General features: G+C 40.9%; 1 protein-coding gene across 7 annotated transcripts in view; it reads left to right on the top strand.

Annotated features, from left to right (window-relative positions):
- SH3KBP1 (SH3 domain containing kinase binding protein 1) overlaps nt 1–26882 on the top strand; it is a 383658-nt gene that overhangs the window by 233900 nt on the left and 122876 nt on the right. For 6 of the 7 annotated variants that reach the window (XM_064278074.1, XM_064278072.1, XM_064278078.1 and 3 more), the window contains one exon: nt 26515–26590. In XM_064278074.1, the coding sequence (XP_064134144.1) occupies nt 26515–26590 (76 nt within the window). Of the gene's footprint in view, nt 1–2584; nt 4700–26514; nt 26591–26882 lie in introns of those variants that run through there. The other variant, XM_064278077.1, reaches the window with a different exon arrangement.

Below are 26882 nucleotides of genomic sequence, written 5' to 3'. Positions count from 1 at the left end.
TGCGGAAATTATTGAACAATATCATTAATATCACATGCAAGTAAAATTTTGCTGAAGATCATTCAAAAGCAGCTGAGCCAGTATATCGACAGGGAACTGCCAGAAACTCAGGCTGGATTCAGAAGAGGACGTGGATCGAGGGATATCATTGCTGATGTCAGATGGATCCTGGCTGAAAGCAGAGAACACCAGAAGGATGTTTACCTGTGTTTTATTGACTATGCAAAGGGATTCAACTGTGTGGATCATAACAAACTATGGATAACACTGTGAAGAATGGGAATTCCAGAACGCTTAATTGTGCTCATGAGGAACCTTTACATAGATCAAGAGGCAGTCATTCGGGCAGAACAAGGGGATACTGATTGGTTTAAAGTCAGGAAAGGTGTGCATCAGGTTTGTATTCTTTCACCATACCTATTCAATGTGTATGCTGAACAGATAACCCGAGAAGCTAGACTATATGAAGAAGAACGGGGCGTCAGGATTGGAAGAAGACTCATTTACAACCTGCATTATGCAGATGACACAACCTTGCTTGCTGAAAGTGAAGAGGACTTGAAACACTGATGAAGATCAAAAACCACAGCCTTCAGTATGGATAACACCTCAACATAAAACAAAAATCCTCACAACTGGACCAATGAGCAACATCATGATAAATGGAGAAGAGATTGAAGTTGTCAAGGATTTCATTTTATTTGGATCCACAATCAATACCCATGAAAACAGCAGTCAAGAAATCACAAAGACACATTGCATCGGGCAAACCTGCTGCAAAAAGTCTCTTTAAAGTGTTAAAAAGCAAAGATGTTGCCTTGGAGACTGAGGTGCTCCTCACACAAGCGGTGGTATTTTTAATTGCTTTATATGCATGTGAAAGCTGGACAATGAATAAGGAAGACCGAAGAAGGATTGGTGCCTTTGAATTATGGTGGTAGCAAAGAATATTGAATATACCATGGACTGCCAGAAGAACAAACAAATCTGTCTTGGAAGAAGTACAGTCAGAATGCTCCTTAGAAGCAAGGATGCCCTGACTTCGTCTCACATATTTTGGACATGTTATCAGAAGTGAGCAGTCCCTGGAGAAGGACATCCTGCTTAGTAAAGTAGAGGGTCAGCGAAAAAGAGGAAGACCTTCAACAAGATGGATTGACACAGTGGCTGCAACGATGGGCTCAAGCATAACAACGATTGTGAGGGTAGCACAGGACCAGGCACTGTTTCATTCTGTTGTACACAGGGTCACTATGAGTCAGAACTGACTCGATGACACCTAACAACAACAGTAGCAACTCTGGAATTTCTTTAGAAATGAGCAATCCGTTTGGAAGGGGATTGGCTAGGTGACATGTCTAGAAGCTATATTTATATAATAAGTGCAGGGTTTTTGTTTTGTTTTGTTTTACCCAGCAGGTCATTTGTTTGAGTTTGGGTGGACCTGGTGTCATTTATTGAATGGAGTTAACACCGGCTTTCCCAAGTCACCCCTTGGAGTAGCCTTACATACAGACCCCTGGTTTAGTGTGTGGATTGTTCCTGTCTAAGAGAAGTAGGTGTGTATAAAAGTCATTATAATGTAGGTGCTAAGGACTTGCAGGAAACCCTGGTGGCATAGTGGTTAAGTGCTACGGCTGCTAACCAAAAGGTCGGCAGTTCGAATCCACCAGGCACTCCTTGGAAACTCTATGGGGCAGTTCTACTCTGTCCTATAGGGTCGCTATGAGTCGGAATCGACTCGACGGCAGTGGGTTTTGTTTGGGTTTTAAGGACTTGCAGAGGTATATCCAAAACACTCCTGAGAATAGAGAGGAGGAAGGAGCTGCTAACTTTCCTGGAGGTTGAGAAGGAAGGGATGGCTATCAGGGAGATATATGCAGGGGAAGTGATATGTGAGCAAAGTGTTCAAAGATGAATGAGGATTAAGGGTAGAGGCTGTGTGTGCATGGACAAAGGACAAAGAGAGGACATGGTTATGCTGAAGGGGTGGTCAAGGAGTGTGTTTGGCTGCAGTGCAGGGGAGTAGGTGGTGGAGGTGGGTAGCTGGAGGAGGGGAGCCCACTGACAACTTACACATATTCTGGGTGGGCCGGGAGTTAGTGGAGGAGTTAAGTCGGGCAGTGGCATGATCCCGTTTCCATTTTTGAAAGATAACTTGGGAGGCCCAGTGGAATGGGGACTGGAGATGGGAGAGGAAGTAGCTGGGAGAGTTGCCAGCCCCGGGGCTCTGTGGTTGATGACTAATTGGCCAGGCACCAGGAACTTCTAGTAGCTCTTGGAAAGGGGCAGATGGGCCCACCTCATGCACACTCTTTAAGCTGGGCCGCAGTAGCCAGGGTTGGCAGCAAAAGTGACAGAAGAGCCAAGTTTCCTTTGAAAGAAAATTCTTTTGTGTATTTTGGTAACCAAAAAGCCAAGAGTGAGCACTGGACTATCTTTGTTAATAGATAGGCTAACGATATAAAGATAATTTAAAAATTAAGTTGAGAGGCCCTTGTTGAATACATTTACATACATATACATAATCATGTATGTATAGAAATCACACATATGTTTATATACATATACATAAGCACTCAGTAGGCTTATCTTCATAACTAGATGGGTTTTTGTTATTGTTTTTTTTTAAATAAACTTATTTTTAGAATAGTTTTAAATTTACAGAAAAATCGCAAAGATAGTACAGAGAGCTCCCACACACCCCACGCCCAGTTTCCCCTTTTGTTAATATGGTATGGTTTGTCATATTTAATGAACCAATATTGATACATAATTATTAAGTCAAGTCCATACTTTATTTCCGTTTCCTTAGTTTTCCCCTAATGTCCTTCAGTTCTAGGGTCCCGCCCAGGATACCACCTCACATTTAGTCATCATGTTTCTTCAGGCTCCTCCTGGAGTTAACGAGAGGACAGATGCTTGTTTGGCTGTAACAGTTTCTCAGACTCTGTGTTTGTGTTGACCTTGGCAGTTTTCATAGTACTGGGCAGGTATTTTGATTAGACTGGGGGGGTTATGGGTTTTGAGGAGGAAGGCCACAGAGGTGAAGTACCTGTTTCATCACGTCTGGGTACATACTATAACATGACTTAATCACTGTTGGTGTTAACGTTGATTACCTGGCTGAGGTGGTGTTTGTCAGCGTTCTCCACTGTAAAGTTACTCTGTCTCCCCCTGCCCCCATACTGTCTTCTTTGGAAGGAAGTCACTGTCTGCAGCTCACACTTAAGAAGTGGGGTGTCATGTTCTCTCCCCTTGAAGGAAGAGAATCTGTATAAATTGTTTGAAATTTTTCAGCATGGGTGATTTGTCTGTTTTCTTCGATCCTAATTAGCTTTTGAAAAAGTGTTTTCTGTCTTCTGGATTCCAAGTGCTAACTTGTAGCACTTGCATCACACTTGTCATTTACTGCCTAGTGACATCTCCCATATTTGTGTGTGTGTGTGTGTGTGTGTGTGTGTGTGTGATATATAAACAGATCTATGTGTTATCTATGGATTTCTTGAGGACTGGGACAGAGTTTTACTCAAAGCCCCACACAGAATTGAACACACTGCAGACAGTTAATAAATATTTAATAAGCGGTTTTAAAATTAGTTTAATTGAAAAATTTAAAAATTAACCATGATTAATAACTGAAACATAATCTAACTGGACAGAGAGAGGTGATAGGATGAGGATACTGTTGACTCAGGGTCCTGAGTTGTGAAGTCATCCTGAATTTGTAATAGTAGCTAATATGGTGCTTACTATGCGCCAGACACTTTTCTAAGCACCTTTGTGGATATTACTTATTCAATCTTCTTGACAACCCTATAGGTTGGTGTTATTATTACCCCATTTTACAGGTAAGGAAACTGAGGCAAGCAGAAGTTACATAAGTCGGTCATGGGCATACTACTAGGAAGTGGCCCAGCTGGGATTTTGATCTCAGATACCCTGGCTTTAGAGTTGTTAACTCATCACCAGTGGACTCTAAATTCATTGAAACGATGATTAAAATTGTATCACATTTGGGGAAACTAGATTGCTATTTAAACACTTCAGTCCAATCATTTAGGATGCTACCGATGACATGGCTGGCAACAATATTGCTGTGTGTTTCCATGGAGAAGTATTTCTATAAAGCCACAGCTATTTTTCCTTCTTTTTTTTTTCTTTTTCCTTTAATGAGTAATTTTTGCATAGTACAAACAACTAATTTGGTTTTTTAAAAATCCAGGCATTTTCATGATTGAATTTTGTATACAAATCATATTCTATATACTCCTCACTTCCCAATTATATTGTCTGTGGAAAAATAGTTTGCTTTGTATTTCCTCTCGGGTGTTTTTAACCAGAAGAAATGATCATTGGGTTCTGCCAGATAAACAACTCCCTCAGTGTGTTCCTTGTTTGAATGGTCACACCTGTGGGCACCAGGAGGCAGCCTGGATTCCTGCAGAGATGAGGCCAGGGAGGAGAGCTGCTAGCTAAGCCACCCAAGCCATGAATCGGCCCTGGCTTCCTGAGCCATAAACAAATGTGAGCTTTGTTCTCCTCATTGCTCATTTGGTCCCAAGTATGACTCAGGGTTAGGCTGGGTCCTGCAGGCTCCGTGCCTTTTGGCTGGTGGAAGGAAGTGGGAGGATTCCAGGGTAGTTCTGGGACCTTTTCAAACTGCAGAGAGGAGGCTGACTGCATGATGGGAGAGGAGGTATTTCTTTTCTGCTTTTAGAGATGTAATAAATCCCTTTAATTTGTATCTTCTCTGTGCCATTTTGTAGCAAGACTGGTAATGAGTTTGCATTGGTGGGCTAAAACGATGTGCGTGCCAGGCAAGATCCCACACGGAAGGGGAGCTGTGGCTGTGCGGAGGAGGAACCTCTAAAGGGAGAGAGTCTTTCCTAAGGTCATCTAATGCTCTGGAAGGATTTCGCTGCTTTAACCCCCGCCCTCCCCCTTTGGTCAATTCAGCTATTAATTTTTACAGATGTTTCCAATTTCTCTGTGTCTTGGGTTTTCATGTGCTCATACTACAGAGAGTGATTCAAATGGGCAGTTTGCATAAGCAGTGACTGTTACACCATGTCACGGAGATGTTTAGCAGATGCAGAGGTTGGTGCAGTAAACAAGCCAGCTTGATTTTCAGGTTAGCTTAGGAGATAAGACAATGTCCAGGCGAAGTGAGCCAGCTGTGTGGCATCTCACTCTGGAGGGGCCCGGAGACTTGGAGTTTTCCTTGTGAATGGAGAAGCTGTGAGTAGTGACTTCTGGGTGCTGTCGCACTGGTTTTTCTAGAGGGAAAGATATTTGGCTAATTTTGTAGCAGTGAACCTTTATTTTTATGTACCGGCAGTCTCTGGGCTAGAAAGTCTGACTTACATACAACCCGTAGTTATGAACCAACCCCCGTAAAGCCTATTATATTAAAAATTCCAGGCATATACAGTGGTTCATAATAACAAATGGTTGCTGCTTTGCAATGCGCATCAAAACATTATTGTTATTATTACTGTATTATGTTAAAGATGTTTTTAGCGTATCTGGAAGTGTTTCTTCAATGCTTTTCATGCATAGAAAGGCATACTGTATACTAAGACAGTTGACCAACCGATGTTAGATATGAACTGTACCTAAGTGTTCCGACTTACATACAAATTCGACTTAAAGGCAGACTTAGAATTGGAACTTGTTTGTAATTTGGGGACTGCCTGTACTCACAGAGTAAACAAAGGCATTAAATTATTGGACTTTCTAAGAGTTTGCTAGTAGTAGGTGGTCTTCTTTCTCTGTGTGAATTGTTCATATTTGTCTGTCTAAAAGCAGAAGTCTGTCATTTTCCAAACACAAAATAAAATTCCCTAAATAAACCACAGGATAAGTAAGGCTTACAATGCGTCACATGTCTGCTGTATTCCTGTCTCTTATTTTTTTAAAAAAACTTAAAGGGAGATTTGATCATGTCTATTTTTTTATTATAAAATATATCCCTTTATGTCCTTTTCCTGTCAGCTTTAATTTACAATATTTTAGGAATTACCAGAAAAAGGGAAAATAGCATGATGACAAGGAAACACATTGTTTTCACACATTATGTTAAGAGTTAGAGTATTTCTTGAAAGGTTTTTTAATGGTGTCTGTTGCTTGCCTAGAAGGAGGACAGAGGCAGATATGTGAGGTGAATGCAGGCAGGGGTTGACTAAAATAAAAATATATTCGTCTGCAACGGCTTGAGAGAATTTTCCTGTTTTCTCTTATAATGATGTAGTACCTGTGAAAGCTATCTTAAGTTTTCCGATCTTATTGCTGGATGGCATCATTCTGAGTTCTGAAAAGTAGAAATCAGAATTAGGTATTTATAGACAAAATAAAGATGATGGCTCTTCATTTGGGAAATGAGTGAAGACATTGTAAGGTGTGAAATATGGAAAAGTCTCAGCAGTGGCCTTGGGTGCTCTTTCGGTAGCCCCTCTAGCCCCCTCAGATCAGTGTCTGGAGATGAGAAAGGAAGGGCAGCCCCTGAGGGCTCTGGAAGCCTCTGGCCTTCTTCCGTGCCCTGTGAACTAGTTGTGCTGCTGAGGGCTCCCTGAATCCTTTGCTTGATTGTTTCTTAGAATGGAAATAGCTCTGCTACTTCTCTGGAACTCTTTGTAGTAACAATAATTATCTTAATAATAAAAACTCAAAGTAGAAGGGCATGAAGAAATAGAAATCACCCACAACCGTGTTATTCAGGAACATTAGCGTTAGCATTTTGTATCCTTCCAGACTTTTCTGAGCCTAAATGTGCATGCAGTAGATACACGTCACTCTTCATACAATAATGGGGCCAGTTTAAATGTTGCCTGTTTTTTATACTTAAAGTACTACGGGCCCTCTTTTTCTGTCAGATAGCCAAGTGGTCATTTTTAGGGTCTGCCTCCGTTGTGGTGACGTACCACCTATTTATTGAACCAATCTCCACTTCGTAACTATTTAGATTGCTTCCAATTTTTTAACACATATTAGAAACAACATTCTTGTGTATGCGTCGTTGTACCTTCTCTGATTATTTCCTTAGGCTAAATTTTTAGAAGAGGAATTTCCAAATTAAAGGTTGGCTTAAATCTTTTTGGTTTTGTTTTTAATGAAAATAAATCAAGTATATGATATAAAATTCACACGGGAACAAAGGTAAGACTTTTTCAATCTCAGACACTCAGTTTTACTACCCAGGGGAAATTGCCATAAAAGCATTGTGTGTCCTCTTCTGGAAATGTAGAATTGATTTTTAATGTGTGTTCATGTTGTTTGTCACTAAGGGGAAAGGATAGTATCCTTCTCATCTTACAGTGATGGGTTGGCGAAAGGTCTCCTGGCTGCAAATCTCCATTAACTACCTGGTCAGTCATGCAATCCCAAGAGATTGCAAATTGCCTAAGGACTAGGTCCCCCTGTCCCTGCAGCCCCTGAAAAGAAAATAAGTGGAGTGCCAAGGTGGTCACTTGGTTTTCAAGGTTTAATATTGACCAGGACTGCTTCTCACTTAGCCCCATCCAGTTACTTGATTCTATATACAAAGATTTATCTGCAGTGGATTCAAAACAGTTATTCTGAGAAAAAAAAAATGAACATTTCTCCTTGTCACTATTGTTAATTTCAAATACCAGTACTTGCTTTATCGTACCTAGCGGAGAAAGCCAGTTTTGTGATTGCTTTCTCTCCTCACCTTCTGACATAGATCTGTTTAGGGTAGGAAACAAAAGTTCTATTTGATTCAATTGATATTTTTCCATGGGATGAAATACAGTACCTGTAAGTCTTCAATTGTGGCCATCTTCTGTTCTTATGCTAATCATTATTTCATAATATTTATATCCTGGAGTTTGCAGATGCTTTTGGTTCCTGAAATTCAAGGTTTTAAAAATTCCTATGTGGCCATTAAAATTATTCGTGCTCACGTACCTACCTTGTCTTGTTCTCTCTGATATTCTCAGCTGTAAAACGATACTCTGGCCAACTGAGCTGCAGTGGGATGGAGTATGTTTAATGCTATATGATAACGGGCAACTATAAAACAAGCCATCCAGCTGACTCTAACGTTTAAAGAATTTAAATCAGAGAGATCAGTCAGTTAAGCCGCAACATATTCTGTACTTTTCTGTGGCATTGGAGGCCATTTACAAAGTACAGGATGACAGCCTTATTCCCAACTCTGGGTCTTAATGTTGGCGGCTAAAATACCAACAAATGGAAACATAAGCACAATAGCCTCCAAATATATCCCTAATAAATATCGTTCTCTCTCCAAACCTGGGCTATAAAAAGAAGAAGTCGCAAATTAAGAGTGTATAAGAATTGCCTTAAAAGCCACTTCTTCATCAAAAGGGCCGTTTTCAGGGATAGACTATGACCCAGGAGCATCACTCAAGTAAACTTATTCTTCAACTTTTGGAGATAGAATAGGCTGTGTTTGGAAAAGTGAAGGTCAAAGTTTGGGGTCTGTAGCATTTTGAAGCTGTATTTCTGTTTTGCTCATTTAAGAAGAGGAGGTTAGGAGTGGTAAAGATGGATTTACTGCCTCATTTTTTTTCTTCTTTTGCTTGTTAAGCATTTTCACCCACCAGTGATTTTAATATGTTGTGCTCCATTTGTTTTGGTAGCATCTGCTCAGTCTGTTCTTTTTATTTTGACTTCATTTTCTCTCTCTACGGGAAGTAACTTTTCTGAAACTTCTTGTGTACCTTTTCTAGACAATTAGCAAAGCTGATAATAAGAGCAGTAGTGAAGTGTCAAGCTTTTAGATCCTAGAATAGCTCAAATTTATCATCTTGGTACAGCACGTAGCACTGTGTGGTTGCTACACTGAGAGAGCTACGCCTTACATATCTTATATGTCTAATTTTAGATTTAGTTTCTTTTAACTTCAAACCCTAGGACCCCTCCACATTCAGGCATTCCTAGAAGCAGAGAAAGTTGTTAGCTGCCATTGCGTCCAGCCCTAACTCATGGTGACCCCGTGCACAACGAGATTGGACTGTTGGTGATCCGCTGGGTTTTCACGGGCCGATTTTTCGGAAGTAGATCACCAGGCCTTTCTTCTTTGGTAGGCTGACTCATAGAGTCCTGTTTTTTCAAGTGAGGGAAATACAGGCACTATTGTTATTTTTCAAACATGAAGAGGCTGAAATGTTATAAAGCTGGTAACTCTGTGTTCACACATGTGAGTAATCTGCCTAAGCAATACCTGTCAATTTGCAATATAGAGGTGAAAAAAAAGAGAGAATGTAATTGATGGGCAACCTTATTCTGCTTTCCAGGGAAGGGTTATGGGATCTCTGATATTTTGGTGTAATTTTTGTATTCAGTGCCCAAAGTTCAGACAATTCCAGGTTTTACCAACTAGAGCCTTCAGTTGTAGATCATTGGGCAGGGGAGGAGAGAAGTGGTCTGAGTAAGAGATGAAAAAGGGTCTAGAGAAAGTTAATGAGAGGCCAAAGGAGATAACATCTGGGTCAGGGGAGGGATCACTAAGTTTCCAAGTAGTAAAAGTGGTTTTATGGGGCCACAGAATAGTATGTTTTTGTGGAGCCTAACCCAGACTTTAGTCAGAAAACTATTTGAGGTGAAGGTTCTAATGTGGATTGATTGTCTTGTAATGAAATTGAATGGCTAGATGGAGGCAAGGGTATTCTAAAACACGATGACTAAAATGCAGTGAATGAAGATGGTCGAGAAACTGGAAATCAGGAGCTGTGGAGAAACAATGATCGTTGCAGAAAAGAGAAAAGGCTAAATGGTGTCCATAAGAAAACGAAGAATTACGTGGGGTTTGATGGTTGGCTGTTGTCTGGTCCCACTGATGGCTGAAAAAGGGGAACCCTATTTAACTTGAAGTGTGTTGATCAGGTTCGGAATAGGGAGAAGCAGCCAACACTGATGGCTGATAAACTCTTCATTGTGCTATGAAGGGACGCTATGGAAGTCTTTTACTGAAATTCCTTGTAAAATCAGGTAGATAGCCATCCAAAACCCAGCTGTCTGAAAGAGATTAGGTATAATAACTCAGAAATGGAGAATGGGTAATAAACTCAAAAAGTACCATTCCTGGTCTTTTTCCTCCTTGTCACCATCTTTAGTGAATCTGTATTGTCTTTTCCCTGTGTGGAACAGATAGCAAGTCTTGGTGAAAGGCATGAAGAAGAATTGCTGCTCTCAGGAACTTACAAGTAGAGAACGTTGAAACCAACATTCTCCGTTATATTAGAAAAGAACAAGGAATTTCTCAAGACCAGAAAATGCATCAATTGGGATATTTTACAGTATACATTGTCTTCCCCCATCACACACACACACCCACACACCCCAAACCCGTTGCTGTAGAGTCGATTCCAACTCATAGTGACCCTATAGGACAGAGTAGAACTGCCCCATAGGGTTTCCAAGGAGTGCCTGGTGGATTCGAACTGCCGAACTTTTGGTTAGCAGCTGTAGCACTTAACCACTATGCCGCCAGGGTTTCCTATATCTTTTTTTAAAAAATAGCATATACCCACAAAAAGCACCATTTAAGAAATCACATGATTAAAATAGGTGATTTCATGGGATTTAAAAAAATTTTTAAAATTTTTTTTAAATGATACCTTTGTGTATGGTACAGAGAGAGGAGGAGAGAATGGGGAAATATTTTAGTGCAGGAAGATGAGAACATGCAAAATGAGTAATGAAAGATTTAACGTTTGTTCATATGGTGAGAATCTAATCTGCCTACAACTTAGGCATCCTAAAGAGAATATACAGCCTTCCAGGACTCTTTTCCTCCTCCTCCTGTTAGGGACCGTCGAGTCAGCTCTGACTCATAGCAACCGTATGTACAACAGAACGAAACACTGCCCGGTCCTGCGCCATCCTCGCAATTGTTGTTACGCTTGAGCTCGTTTTGGCAGCCACTGTATCAGTCCATCTCATTGAGGGTCTTCCTCTTTTTTGCTGACCCTCTACTTTGCCAAGCACGATGTCCTTCTCCAGGGACTGGTCCCTCCTGATAATATGCCCAAAGTATGTGAGATGTAGTCTTGCCATCTTTGCTTCTAAGGAGCATTCTGGCTGTACTTCTTCCGAGACAGATTTGTTCATTCTTTTGACAGTCCGTGGTATGTTCAATATTCTTCGCCAACGCCACAATTCAAAGGCGTCAATTCTTCTTCAGTTTTCCTTATCCGTTGTCCAGCTTTCACATGCATGTGAGGCGATTGAAAATACCATGGCTTGAGTCAGGTGCACCTTAGTCCTCAATGTGACATCTTTGCTTTTTAACACTTTAAGGAGGTCTTTTGCAACAGATTTGACCTCTTCTCCTGAGACTTGCCATTAAACTGAAGTTAAAATGAATGAATGAATGAGTGAATATGAATGGCAGCCAGGCACGGACTGAATTGAACTTGTGCTCCACCAAACTAGAAATTGCTCTACAAAAAAGTACCTTTTAAAGGGGCATTTCTTCAACCTGTCCCCACCCCAAACTTGAATCTCATTAAAAAAAAAAAAAAGGCTAGCTTGACTTTTTTTAAGTCAGCAAAAACAAAGTATGTTCACATCGAGTGGAGATGGTTGTCAAATAGCTGAGAAATGGAAATATCTGTGAAATGTGTATAATTTTAAAACTGTGATATACTTCAGTAAATAGTTTCAAGAGTAGTAGGGAAAAAACAGAACATCAAAACTTTTAGGGCCTGGTTTTCATCACGCTGTGTTTTTTCTCCCATTTGAGAAGCTGTTTGTTATGATTACTTAGACCCGTGTCTAAAAAGAGTCTTTACTTGTGAAGAACTGGGAAACTGCTAGACAACTGAGAAAAATGAAGCTATGGACCTTATGCAATATATTGCATCCCTTAATACTTCTTCAAATACTGGGAAGCAAAGGCTTTATAAGCATTGTCTTTGATCATACATGGAAAACAGCTACAAAGTAAACGTATTATTAATTTTCCAATCCCTTTCAGATGTGTGAATTAAGAATTCATAGGTTTGATTAGGACAGCAGGAAATACATTCTTTGACTTAGGAAACATTTGATAAACTGTCTCAGTAATTTGTTTGGAACAGCATTAATTGGAAATGACCTTACGTCATCTGTTTAGTCACAGGATATGAACTGATGAATAACTATAAGTAAAGGGTGGGGAGAAATGGTAGGGAATGTTCTGTATGGGTGGTGTCTTGTGAATTACTATCATGACTCATTTTACATCTGATATACTTAACGTTCTTATTAATCACGTGGAAAAGGAAATATAATGACACAGGAATGAAATCTGCGTGTGATTCCTAGTTAGGAGGTGTCGCCGATCAACTCAGACCTTACAGAAAGCCATCAGTAATGTAGAGAGGCAGACCGTCATTTTGTTATATTAGTATGCAGTCTTTTTTCTTTTTTTTAACTTTAGTTTTTTCTGATTATAAAAGTAACAACTGGTCGTTGTTGAAATACTGGAAAGTAGAAAAGGGTATAAAAAGGAAAGTAAAAACACCAGTAATTTAATCACTGTGAGGCAAACACTGTTAATATTTTTTTTTATAGTTACTTTGATCTTTTGCTGTACATTTTTAACTTTGGAGATTATACCACATTCATATTTTTTTACACACATTTTTTAATCTTTTTTCACTTGGCATTATTTAAAATTCCCAAGTTATTACAAACTTTTCGTGAACATCTTTTTAAAAGGCTCTTAATGCTCAGTGTTAAGGATCTAGATACCTAGAAGATTTGGGAGAACTGGAATCTGGTGGTTATGCTGATTCCCGTCAGCCTTGTGTCTGAATCTATATTATAGCTGAGAACACACTTTCTTGACAACGTAAAAATAACAACATAGAAAAGCATTTTTGGCTTGTGGGCTGCATAGTGGTAGGCATTCCACAAAGATCTGTTGAATTTAACGTGCTGCCTGTGGGATCTGAACAGGATTCCAGCCTGCCTTCCTTGCTGATAGTGAAAGAAGCCTTTAAGAGCAGGCTTTGGTGGTGGGCCTGACCACTGCCAGGTAGACGACTGTGAATTCAGCTTTTCACATTGAAAGTGCCTGTCAGTAATTTCCACTCGTGGCTTTAGCATTCTGTACCACATGCGTTTATGCCTTGGGAGGAGTATCTGTTTGGCCCAGAGATTTAGGATTTTTTTTCCTCTGTTGTTGAATGGGTGCCAAGCTATGTAAAAGATAGCTTTGGGTAATTTTCTCTGGTGGTGTGTTTGCTCCCGAGTATCAAAATTCTAAATAAAAGGCTTTCTGTCCTCTGACGACAGGCCGTTTTTTCCAGACACATGCCTTGTTGTTTCTCCAGCATTAACAGTAGATAGCAGTTTGAATGCAGCCAGAAGCAGTTGGCATGGGCTAGCCCTTGAGGGGCTCCTCTGACAGGCTTCCGGCCACTCACTGTAGGGTGCCCCCTTAAAAGAAGCTTGATTGACTCAAAAGCTCTGTACGTTGTCAGCTTTGGCCCTCCTCATCTCTATTTTCTTTATTCTGTTTGCTTTTTCTCCTAGGTGATAACTAGATGGGTGACAGTTGTTACTTTTCCTCCTTTCTCCTTTTTTCAGAGTTATCACCTTCCTTCTAGCAGGTCTATGCTATGTAACTGTCTTATAAAAGCTGCTTCATGCTTTCCAGCCCGCAAACAAAGAACAGGACAGTTAACCTGCTATTTGAAAAAGCTGTTGTAATCCAAACAGTAATTCTTTATAATTGGAATTCAAAAAGAGGCATTATGATCATTGGTTTTTTTTTTTTTAATTCAGTAAAATTCAATAACAGCAGTAATGGCTAAGCACCTTACATACTTTTTTCCTTTAATCTTCCTAGAAAATCTGTTAGGTGCGTATTATCATCTACATTTCAGATGAGGAAAGTGAAGTACAGAGAAACTAAGTAACTTGCCCAAGGTCACACAGCTGGTTAAGTCTGTGCTCTTAGAGACTATTCCTACTTAACAGTAGTTCACTCCTACCGCCAGATGCTATTGTGAAGGGGGGATGGATTTCTTTGCTTCACTGTTGCATCCCTGGTTGTGGTTGTTAGGCTGTTAGTTGCCATCAAGTTAGCTCTGACTCATAGCAATGCCACGGACAACAGAACGAAATGTTGCCCAGTCCTGCACCATCTTCACAGTCACTGGTATGTTCAAGTCCCTTGTTGCAGCCATTGAGTGCATTCTAACCTAGGGGCTCGTCTTTCAGTACTGTATCAGACAGTGTTCTGTTGTGACCCACTGGGTTTCCATTGGTTAACTTTTGGAAGTAAATCACCAGGCCTGTCTTCCTACTTACTCTTAGTCTAAAAGCGTCACTGAAACCTGTCTGTCATGGGTGACCCTGCTGGTATTGAAATACTGGTGGCATAGCTTCCAGCATCATAGCAACATTCAAGCCACTACAGTACAACAAACTAACAGGTGATGGATTATATCCCTAGCACCTAGGAAATGCATCATCCACAGTACTTTCTGCATAAATCTAAATAGTTTCGAGGGCTGTTGAAATAATTTATTGTTGACTGAAGTAAATTAAGAATATTTAGCACCTCCAATGTACAAGGTACGTTGAAGGATACAAAGATCACCGAGACACAGTCCTTGCCCTCCAGCACTTACAGTCCAGTGGATTAAATAGACGCATACATCAATAGCCATAAATACAAGGCAGAGGATAGTGAGCGCTGTTCTAGAGATTCACAGAAAGTTCAGTAGGAACATGAGGGAAGGGAGAGAGAGTTCTAGAAGTTGGCATCTAGGATATTTTCATGGAAGTCTCACAATTTGGGTTCAGCCCTCATTGTTGAATATGTAAAAAAAAAATGTAAAAGTGACTACTAAATGGAGTACCCTGAGCCTGACTTGATCTCTCTTGGAGGATCTCCATTCTTGTAGCGCTTCAGGATGATCTTTCTAAGTATTCCACTGGAAGATGTAACAACCTGTGTGCCTGACCTCTGGGTGTATTTAGGGAATACCGGTTTGATTGTGTGATGTGAACTAGTTCTTCCTAATAAAAACAAAATATAAAAATAATATCATTTAGAGTCATAGTAAGTAACTTCTGATATAATCTGCTCTTCCCTTCTGTAAAACAGGGGAGCCCAGATGATTAAAAGAAGGAATAAGTGCTACTCTTTGGGAATCTGTGGAGCAGGTGGTGAAAACAAAGACTTAGTCCTACAGTATTAAAGCCAGGACTATTTCACATTAACCAGAATTAGAGATTGTCCTTACAGAGGTGGAGGGTTATCTTTATTAGTGGGTAGAAGGAGTGATTAAGATAAGATCAAGGTGAATGAATGCAGCAGGCAGCCACAAGATGGAAAGTTTCTTGACATAGATGGGTTTGTTCTATAATTCATCTCATTAGATGCTGTCTACCCGCCCCCGCCTCCGCCGAATATTTTGTAATTGAGTATTAAGTGTTGGGTTTTTTTTTTTTTTATCAGCACCTCATGAGTAGTGTCTTGCCATTCCAGTCAACATTCCTAGTCAGAGAAAGGCTTTTAGGGAAAACAGAGGATGCCCTAAGCCTTTTAAGTCGCTTTACCTGAAAACAAAACATTGCTCCAAGTTTTACCATTTTTCTGATTGAAACGATTCCATTTCCCTTTCTTACACTCAAGGGCAGAAAAGCTTCTCTAGAAATTTCTTTGGGGGAAGGGAATTTCCCGTTTTTGTCTCTTGCTCAAGACATTTTCAGAGACATACTTGACTAAACTATTTACTTTAAATTTGTCAGATTAGAAAGATGCTTTTCATATGTGTCAAGAGCTTCATATCTGTCTGTCTTTTTAAAAAGTGTTTTCATTTTCAAATGGTAGGTTGATTGGTGTTTTAACAGTAAGCTAACTGTTGAAAACAATCCCAGGTCTATTATTTTTCCACTGAACTTTACCCACCAGCATCAGAGCACTGAGAACAGGGCAGAGTCTCCATGCCGCTTCCCTGAGCCACCATATCTATGTCTTTTGACTCTACAATCAAAGTCAAATTTAATGTTGTTCTTTGCACATAATTGGCAATGAGCAACTATGGGGAATACATATATGTAGACCCAAGAATATAACAGAATTTGGAATTAAAAAGATTTTTCCACCTATATTCAAACAAGTTCACAATCATGATTTATCCCTGTGGCGACTATGAAATATGGATAGGTAAGCAGTTGACATATTTCTCAACCCTCTTCCGTCTTCTACATCCTTAGTTTCACTCCTGAGGGTGGATTATTATATCAACCTCCTAATTGGTCTCCTTGACTTTTACGTGCTCTTTCTTTTCTTTTTCATTCCTTACATTACTACCACCAGATCGTTGTCCTTAAAGTCGTGATTTTGAACATGCCCTGCCTCTGCTTACTTTTTATGACTACCAATTGCCTTTAAGATAAAGCCCAAACCATATAACATCAGCCCCAACTTACCTTTCTGACCTCCTGGCCCAAGTAACTCTCCTTCCCTTCATCCCCCACTGAGAGCCCCCCACTTCCTGTGCCTGCAAGTCCCCTTCCCTGCACAGCTAATGCCCATTCTTCCTTTTGCTCCTGTTTTTCTTTGGCTAGAATACCCTGTCCATCATTCTTGACCATTTCTACTCATCCTTCAGAATTTACCTCAACTCCCATCATTGCTGTGAGGCCTATTTCCCCAGGTAGAATTGTCAATGGCCACTTTTTTCTCTTCCATACTCATCTTTATTTTAGTGTTTATCCCTTTGCACTGTGATCATCTGTTAATGAGTCTGTCTCTGCTGCTAAATTTTGAAGACATGAAAGATCGCAGTACTCTGCCAGCCTCATCTTTGTACGCCTAGCATTTAGCATAAGTTGAGGCTCAGGATAGTTTTAGAAAAGAATGGCGAATGAATGAATGGCACAGACTTCCATTTTAGAGATGTGAAGAAAAACTGAATAAAAGGTGGCTTTGCCCTAAAGTATCTCATATAAGTAAAAATGTCACAAACAAGTGTGGGATGCATGTCAGTGCAGAACATCCCTGAAAGTTGCTTCATTCAGCCAACTGGACTTTAAAGGAACTTTAAAGGAAATGAGATTCAACTCTACTGGGGGAGGAGGTACCATCCTCAGATAAGGGGAACAGCCTGATCTATGTCACGATTAAATAAATCAAAATATTGTAGATCTAGAAAGGATCTTAGAAGGTTGTTTGGGTTGTCCAATGTCACACTGCTGTATAGGAAAATTAGGACTTGGTCGACTTGTATAAAGCATGCTAGCCCCGTAATACTCCCTCCTGCTATACTAGCCTTCTGTCTCCCTTACCCAGACTCTTCTTAAATTCCCCAAATAGATCTAAAAGGAAAGCATTGTTAATCAAAAGATAAAACTAATCCTGGTAGAAGGAAGTTCAAGATTTCCTTTTATCATAACAGTGGAAAACAGTCTTTTAAAGCATAATGACGAATTGTATTTTGGCAAAACGAAGTATGAAATGGAAATTTACTTTGGCTTGTTCATCCTCTGTGAACCAGGTAGGTGATCCTACAACAAAATAGTATGCAGGCTCCTCTCTCAGGAATGGCAAGGGTAAAATACAAACAGTATTTTCATACGTTGTCAGACATTTGGAGAGCTGCCTTCTATGATTTTAATGTTGCCTGAATGTACATTCTCCGCCTCATTGAGCGTGTAAGTAGGTTTTGATTCTGTCTTCAACACTGTGTTTCCCTAGCATGAGTGGAAGCCCCTACTAAAGCTTTAAAAAGTTAATCTTGTTTCAACGGAGAGAAAAAATCCTACCCTTCCTGTGAATGTATTAAATAGTTCTTGCCAGTTTTTTAGGGCATGGGCTCTAGAGGTATTCAGAAAGCAAACAAATGAACCAAATAATCAGATCCTGGCAGAAGTTATAATGACAGAATTTGACTCAGATTCTCAGATACACCTCTCTTCTAATACACACACACACACACATCTGTGTGAGCATGCGTATGATATACAAATATAAAACAGACCTCATATGTATGTGTTCGGTAGAATGTTAGATATCCGTTGGCATCGAGTCGATTCTGACTCATAGTTACCCTGTGATAGACAGTAACGTTTTATTGGACAAATTGAAAGAGTAAACCCTGGGAAACCTAATGGAAGAATCTAAGATGGATCTGGTGTTTTGTATTCAGAGAAAATTTACAATTAGTCTTGAAAGCACAATCAGAAGATAAGAGCTGTTGGGAGATATGGCAAGTTGGGGCAATTGGAAATAAAGCCTTGAACTTCTTCTGGACTTCGGGAATTTACATAAACAGACATGAGGAGGTGGTATATATACTGAGTGCTTTGGTAGATGTATTAGTAAGGGGTAATGGTGGAGGGTGATTAAAAGTTGAGGCTTTTGGGAGATCAAATGAAGGAGATTGAATCTGGGAATAGGATCCTTGTGTAGAAAACCATCGAAATAACCCCATGATAGTGACAAGGTTCCATGCTGGGGTTCAGGTTGTGGGGTCAAAGAGGAAGGGAAAAATCTGAGAGCAGGGCCTTGGTGATGGGTTAGATATGGAAAGGTGCGGTGAAAGGGTAATCAAGAGTAAGCTCTAAATTGTGAGCCAGAGAGACAGAGAGGATAAGCAAAAATAGAGACTTTAGGAAGGGTAGGTGATGATGATCACCCACCTATTCAAGACTACTAACCCTTGTGATGTGCTAATAGGTATCACCTGAGGTAGGAGTTCTTTAGTGAGAGAAGTTTGGAATACACTGAGATAAAGTCAAACAGTAACTACAGGACTTCTCATAGCCTTTAATGTGCTACTGTGCATTGATTAGACCAAGTATTCAGTGTTTCTCAAATTTACCAGATTAGAGGATTAGGTGTTTTGGAGGTTGGTTGGTTCGTGAAGCATCTTGGGGAACACACTTTGGAAAATGATTTCAGTACAAGAGAATGGTGTGTGTGTGTACATGTATACATCTGAGTGATAACGGCCGATCCAAGTGAGGGTCTTTTAATCATAATAGATAGGGAACTTGAAAGAATATGAGGGAGTAAGCTGGTATGAGTCTTTGGAAGTCATGTGCAGAGAGGTGTTCACTGGAAACATGGCTAGGACTGGATGCTTCTTTATAGCTATCAGTGATTTATAAGAGGTTGGAGGTGTGTCTGCGTGGGAATAAAAGGAAGTAAGGCAGGGGGAAAAGAGGTGTAGGAAGACGTCCTGGACAATTGTGCTGTCCCCAGAGGCCAGGTTGGGAAGAGCTGATGTATAACCGTGACTTCGATGGTGAGATTCCAGGAGGTAGAGAGGCACTCAGATTTGCCTAAGAGGAATCTTCTGTCATCTTACCTGTTGTGTGGTAGGATGCTAATGTTAGGCCAAGGGGTGAATGGATGGTATCCTAAAACTGTGCTCCATTCCACCAACATTTACTGACCCCTCACTTTGTGGGAATAAGAGAAAAAAGAACATCTGGGTCCGGCTCTTAAGGCGGACACTATTTCTGAAGAGAAAGTGGGAGAAAGGCAGTTAAACTTCTAATAACTATATTACAACTAATAGTTGGCAAATGCTTCTAAAGCAGCTACAAATCTATCAAGGCCTTTAACTGTGGTTGGACCAAGAAGTTTAATATAATTTTAAATCATCTCTCTGACTTTTCTGGGACAATCAGGGAAATAAACAAGTGCCCAATAATAAAAATAAAAAATTGTGCCCGATTTCATAATCAGAAAATTGCTTTTTAAATTTTATTTTTCTTATAGCCAAGATTTAAAATAGACTCTAAAGCATGCCTCTGGGGGGAAGTTGGAATTGGTACAGTGGTATGTGAGGTATTTAAAGGTAACTCCTGTCTCTGGAATGAAACTACAAATGTGTTTCTTGTGCTGGACCATGCATTTTATTTTAGGATTTTGAGTTGTGCTTTGCTCTGACATACCTTCTGTTGATAGCAAATAGTTTAAGCTGGGCCAAATGTGGGAGAATTGTCAGTTGCTAATGTAAATTTCACAGTGCGTAGACAAGCCTTCCATTAGGCGTGCACAAGGCGCTCCATTGTAAAGATGTTCCTTTGTGCTATTTCTCTTCTGGCTGTGACATGAGCTGGCGAGTGGGGCTTCTGCTCTGCTCCTACTGCTCCCTGCTGAGAGCCAAGAATACTTTTCATAATGCCACCAGTCGTAGGCATTTGTGAAGGCAGCATGTTTTTAAGTGCTTCTGGCAAAAATAAATATAAAAAGTTTGCAGTGAGTTTTAATACACAGTTTGTGTGTCTTCGTGACTTTTGGTGGTAAAAGAAAACTGAACGATATGGCTATGGTCTTGTGTAGATACTGTTTTGTCCCTCCTCCCATCACTGTCTTCTGCATCTATCTCTCCATATCCTCTGTATGACCAGGATTTGGAATAACCACTCTGAACTGTTGGCCAGCCTCAAGACGCCAGTTTGGAGAACCCCATGTATTGCGGTTTCAGTGTTTGGGATAGTGTGCAGCTTCCTCCTAGCTTTTCTTCTGCTTTCCTATCTCACGCCAATATATATATATATATATATATATTTTTTTTTTTTTTTTCACTAACAAATCTATACTGAACAGAAAGGCAAGGAGAACTGTCAGATGCTAGCCTTGTAAAAGAAATGCCTTCCAAAAGCCATCCTTTATTTTGTGTTTTTCTGGCTGTTTTAAAATTTACCTCTTGTGTTTGGCTTTGTGAGAACACTTGAGTAATGTCTACATATAACTTCTCAGCCATCACCTTCTTCTAGATTACTTGTCAAAAAGCCTGGCCTGCTGACAGGAGGGCTTCCCTAGCTACTAGAAGGCAGGGAGTCCTCTCTCTGGTCCTCCTCCCCATTGATCCTGGTTGCTTTTGTGATATGGGTTGTGTGTGGTATTCCTGGAGAGGAGACTCTCAGAGATAAGGCATAAACTTTCTTCTCCTTAGAATTGCCCTATAAGTAGGGCTTTTTACCCTCAAAGGCATTTGCATTTGAATTAGAGTAAAGTCAGAGGAGTGATTTTTATACCACTGCTTTGCGCAGGATCCTGGGCTCGTGCTCTGGTAGTCACAAATAGAAACACATACATTAGTCATTAGGGACTTGGATTCCACTGACCTGGAATCTGGTGATTTTCTTTCCTGTAAGCATTGGTTTCTTCATTTTGGCACAGAAAAAGAAAAAAAATTACTTGCTCCGCTTACTGAAATCATATGGTAGCTATCTGTACCAATGCTGAGTAACTGTATCACCAGAACTTGTAGAGATAGTGTATAGGATGTTCCCATTCTATATCAAAACTCCCCAAAAGTTCGTTTAGTATGTTTGGCAAGAGCTAAAGGGAGAGGAACTTTTGTTAGTAAATGTTCAAAGTAATATATTTTCTGAATTATTTGTAAAAAAAAGAGAATAATAATAATAATGATAATCAGTTTTAAATGGAGGTTGGTAGCATCCTGGTGATTCCTGTGTGCCAAAGGAGGTCAATAGCAGTGGTCTGCTTGTAGAGCTTTTGGCTCTATCTGTCCATCTATGTGTACATCCATCCATGTGTGCATTCACTCCCAGAGGGAGCCAAGACGACCAGACTAATGTGGATGTGTGGACTAGGAACTCAAGTCACAGTGAAGAAGGGAAGAGGAAGTGTTGGGCCGAGCTGTGGAGAGGAGCCCAAGTGTGTTGCTTTAGAAGGCATATGGCAAATGGGCCTGTCTGCAGATCTTTTAGAAGGTGGTTGAGCTGTGTCCTATGCAGCATGAGCACAGCCCCTAAGGCATGGATGGTGTTTGTCCTGGATAAGTCACCTTGTATCTGGCATGCAGGAGTGCGGGAACTTGGTCCTCTGCCCAGGACACCAGGAGTGGAGATGTTGAATCTGCTTCCACAGCCATCGCAAGGCAAACGTCTTTCTTTGCTGCCTGCCAGGTGGATGAAAGGCATACAGATGTGACTTCTGGTTTTTCTGTCCCCTTTGGCCTGAATAGTAGCTGGCATTCAGTTACACTTGATCTATATGACTGTGTGTGTACTGTGTGTGTGCCTTGCTTTCATGATGCATACCCTTTAAAATGTGGGCTTCTGTTCATTTTGAGCCCAGTGGATTAAAGATGTGTTCAGAGGTAGAGGGCATTGGCAGGCTGGTGGGAGAGCAGTAATTCATCGCCTTGGTGTTTGTTCTTGCATCCAGAGGAAGGGCAAGCTTCTACTGCACAGGGGTGAGAAGTCCTTGCCTGGGAAGTCTTAGGAAAGGGGTGAGGGAGGTTGAGGTAGACACAAAGCTAGGAAGCACTACATGCTTTTAGCAGGCAGCGGCCAAGGTTGCTAAAGGTCCTTAAGTGTGTGTGACAGTCTTCTACAATGAAAAGAAGTCCTGCCTCAAATGCCAGTAATCAGGACCCCGCCCCCCCGCAAGGAACAGCAGGATGTGGCCGTCTCTGAAGGTTACTATTTAAAAAAAAAAAAAAAACCCTTGCCATCAAATCAATTCCGACTCATAGCGACCCTATAGGACAGAGTAGGACTACCCCATGGAGTTTCCAAGGAGTGCCTGGTGGATTCGAACTGCTGACCTTTTGGTTAGCAGCTGTAGCACTTAACCACTACGCCACCAGGGTTTCCGAAGGTCACTGTAGTCATGGGAATCTGCCCATGTGGTTTTCAGGATGGTCTGAGCCCAGAAAGGCTAAATACAGCCTTCCATTTTGGATTCAAAACCATTTATCCATCCACCCATTTACCCACCCACCCATCTTTTTAGCACTTGGCTAGTGAAGGGTCTCAGTGGCCACCCTGTGCAGCCCTTTTATTTTCCTCAGCAATGTTGTCCCATTGTCTGCTCTTATAAACTGAAGCTTCTCTCTGAACTGACTCATTGAGGAGCAGTGACAAGTTTCTACACTAGTGAGAACAGAGAAGGTAGGAGGAGGGAGAGAAGAGAGAAAGAAGAGTGAAAAGATGTTTCATAATTTATCTGGGTATGAGAATAGGCACCCAAGTTTTAATCCGGGAAAAGGTATTTGATTAATACTAGTGGAATACCTCGGAGCCCTGGTTGCACAGTGGTTAAGAGCTCATCTGCTAACCAAAAGATCGGCAGTTCAAATCCACTAGCCACTCCTTGGAAACTTTATGGGACCGTTCTACTTTGACCTGTAGGGTCACTATGAGTCGGAATCGACTTGATGGCTAAGGATTTGGCTTTTGGTGTAGTGGAATACCTGCTGTGATCTAGGCCAGTGATTCTCAAACTTGAGTGTGCCCCAGAATCAGACAGAGGGTGTGTTCAAACAGAGACTGCTGGGCACCACCCCCAGAGTTTCTGATTCAGTCGGTCTGGGGTGGGGCCTGGAAATTTGCATCTCTAACAAGTTCCCGGATGCTGCTGGTGCTGCCAGACCAGGGACCACACTGCTCTAGGTCTAGGTCCTAGATAAGAGAGACACACCCAAACAGTTTCTGTCTCAGGAGCACCTGGAGGGCTAGGCTGGGAGGGGAGAAACAGGCAGCCCTCTATTCTTTTTTTTTAATTGAATAAAATTCACATGACATTAAAATTAGTCATTTGAAAATGACCAGTTCAGTGACATGTAGTACATTGACAAAGATGTGCACCACCACCTTTGTCTAGTTTCAAAACTATCTGATTTCATAACCCCAAGAGGAAGCCCCACACCCATTAAGCAGTTACTTCCCCTTACCCCCTCGCCCCCAGCCCCTGGCAGCTACCAGTCTGCTCTCTTCATCTATGGATTTCACTATTCTGGACAGTTCATATAAATGGAATCATGCAGTGTGTAACCTTTTGTGTCTGGCTTCTTTCCTTTAGCATGATGTTTTTGACTTCTATTCTTTTCATCGTGGCCCACTGAAAAAGAAGGAAGGAATTAGGGTCCCAGCACTCCTGGAAGATGGGTGTGGTACCAGCTCCACCACCACCCCTGTTGCTAGGATCCACATAGAAGCCAGTATGGTGTGTTTTCTGAAATAGTGAGAAAAAAAAAGGTTTAAGCTTTGCTTTCTCATGTCTTCCTGAATAGAAGTGAGTGTATTTAACAGGTGGCCTTCCTTTTTTTTTAATTGTGGTAAAAATGAATATAATAAAACATTTGCCATTTCAGTTTTTTAAGTGTATGATTCAGTGACATTAATTACATTCATCACGCTGTACAGCCATCACCACTATCCATTTCCAGATTATCCCACCACCCTTAATAGAAATTGAGTGCCTCCTGAGCAGTGACTCCCCCTTTCCATCTCCCTCCTGCCCCCTAACCCCCAACAACCACTAATGAACTTTGGTCTCTATACGTACGTTTGCCTATTCTAGATATTTCCTGTAAGTGGGATCATACGGTATTTGTCCTTTTATGACTGACTGATTTCACTCAGCATCATGTTTTCAAGGTTCAGCCATGTTGTACTATGTATCAGGACTTCATTTCCCTTTACAGAGGTGGTTTTTCTTGCTGTCCCTTAGCTTGAATGGATTAGTAGCTGGGACAACGGAGATGACAAGCAGCACTTTGTTACCATATAAGGGGCAATTGTAAGAATACACGACCTGCAGAGGTTTCTCTAAAGGAGGGCAGGGTGTAAGGCTCAAATCGTTGGCTAATTTCCTTCAGGAAAGCAGACAGACTTCGGCTTGGGGATACCCATTAAAACCCTATTGCATTTCCTGGTGACTCTTACCCACTGTCAGTCATCACCGAAGTACATGAGGTTTTTGTTTTCTTCTTCCTAGTATGTTAGCAATTAAAAAAAAAAAAGCACTCATTGCCATTGAGTCAATTCCAACTCATAGCAATCCTACAGGACAGAGTAGAACTGCCCCATAGGGTTTCAAGGAGCGGCTGGTGGTTGTGAACTGCTGACCTTTTGATTAGCAGCTGTAGCTCTTAACCACTACGCCACCAGGGCTCTGTGTTAACAATGGTGATGCTTTCTTCTGGTCCCCAAAAGGGAAGAACAAAGAGATTGGCAGGGATGGTTGGGGATACTGGTAGAAGTAGAAAAAGGAATGTGAGTGATACTTTGAGCACTTCTATTTTTAGTGTCAATACCTGATTTTTCAAGATAGTCCTAAGAACAGCTTTTCATCAAATTTGACCTTATGGCAGAATAACATCAAGTTTTTTTCCTCCCTGATGTCTCCTTGGAATCATAAAATGTTATTAGTTTGAGTCCTTAGCAGCGATGGGGGGGATGGAATGTTACTTTGAGTTTCATTTTTTATCCAATATAGAAAGCCCTCTGGCGCTAAATAAAAATGTCGCCGTGTAAAACGTAAAGGCTTTCTGTCACGAATGTCTTTAAAAATTCATGAAGGGCTGAGGATTTGATTTATCTTATCCTCTTTCTGTGATTTATTCATATTTAATGTTAGTTTCTACATTTGAAGCGTGAGGAACTTTTTCAAATGAAAAACAGTAGTGAATCAGTCTTATCTGTGGACCAGTTCCGCCATGCCAGTGCTTGAATTCTATGCTTCATCCTTCTTCATGTGTTCAAGGCAGATACGTTTGATTTTCCCAGGGGCTAGATTTCTCACTGGGGAAACCTCTCATTGTTGGGCAGGCCAACTGACCCAGCTACGTATGGTTTTGACAGCTGCGCCCCTGGTATCAGTAGACATTTTCCTCAGACTTTAATTATGATTACACAGATGTGGTGGCAAAGGAGAGAAGTGGGAACAGATCTCACCTTTGGAACCATCATTGTATTTTGAGCTGCTGAGTTGGCTGTGTTTTCAGGAACGTCTCTAGGATGGCTCCTAAATAGTGGATGATGCTGGGATTAGCTTCAAATGGAGGAAAGAAAATCAACTCAAAACAAACTCATACTCTTTCTCTTTTTTAACCAGTAAAGAGAAGCCTAGGGTCTGAGGAGTTGGACTTTTCCAAAGCCGTGGAGTGTTAAAAGACTGGTAGAAAGGGAACTGCCAGTCCTGTTTGTTTTTACCTTTGGGGCGGATGGACCTGGCCAAGAGGCCATGAGTACAGTTACTTAGAAGCTGTGAATTGGACTGAATCTTAGATGGCTAGAGAATGGCTCAATAAGGCACAGTTGCCCTGGACACCCTGGCTTCTGCCTATCTTTCTACCTGCCCTTTTGTCCGTCTGTCCTTCTGGCCTTCCATCCTTCTGTCTTTTTATTTCTTCCCTCTATGACCATCCTTCCACTCTGCATCTACTTCTGAGACCCAGCTACACTGTACCTACTTAAGTTAGTCAACCCACAGCTTCTCATAAAATGAGGGAAGTGTGCCTATTTTCTCAGCTAAAAATAGTGAACCTTTTAATAAAAACATCAAGGAAGAAAAGGTACTGCGTGCTAACAAGGATAAAGCTCTTTTTAACTAAGTTTTCCCACTTGTTTGTCATTGAGGTTCAGACCTATTAAAGATTGTCAGCCAATACGCAGAGCAGTGAAAAAACTCAAGTGGCTGGTTTTCACAGCCTGTCTTGAGCATCTCGTCTTTATGATCTTGGTTTTAGTCCTTGGCTTAATGGAGAGAATCATCTTCATAAGTAACATCATCTTTTTTCCCCCCAGACTATTGGGAAGAAGTTACCTCCAACTACAGCAACTCAAGAGTCGTCAAAAACAGAAATGGACAGCAGGGCAAAGAGTAAGTTTCCTTCTTTATATCCATTTTACATTCGAAAGCAATTAAGGGTTTTCTAATCATTGAGATGCTTTTGGACAAATCCATCCATAATCTTGATAAACCAAAACCAAACCTGTTGCCGTTGAGTCTATTCCAACTCATAGTGACCCTATAGGACAGAGTAGAACTGCCCCATAGGGTTTCCAAGGAGTGACTGATGGATTCAAACTGCTGACTTTTCGGTTAGCAGCCGAGCTCTTAACCACTAGCTTTTTCAAACACATAAAAGCACACAGAAAAGTTTTTAGTTAGA

This window comes from Loxodonta africana, chromosome X (assembly GCF_030014295.1).
Source record: "Loxodonta africana isolate mLoxAfr1 chromosome X, mLoxAfr1.hap2, whole genome shotgun sequence".
NCBI classification, from domain to species: Eukaryota; Metazoa; Chordata; class Mammalia; order Proboscidea; family Elephantidae; genus Loxodonta; species Loxodonta africana.
This window is presented reverse-complemented; position numbering and strand designations above follow the sequence as displayed.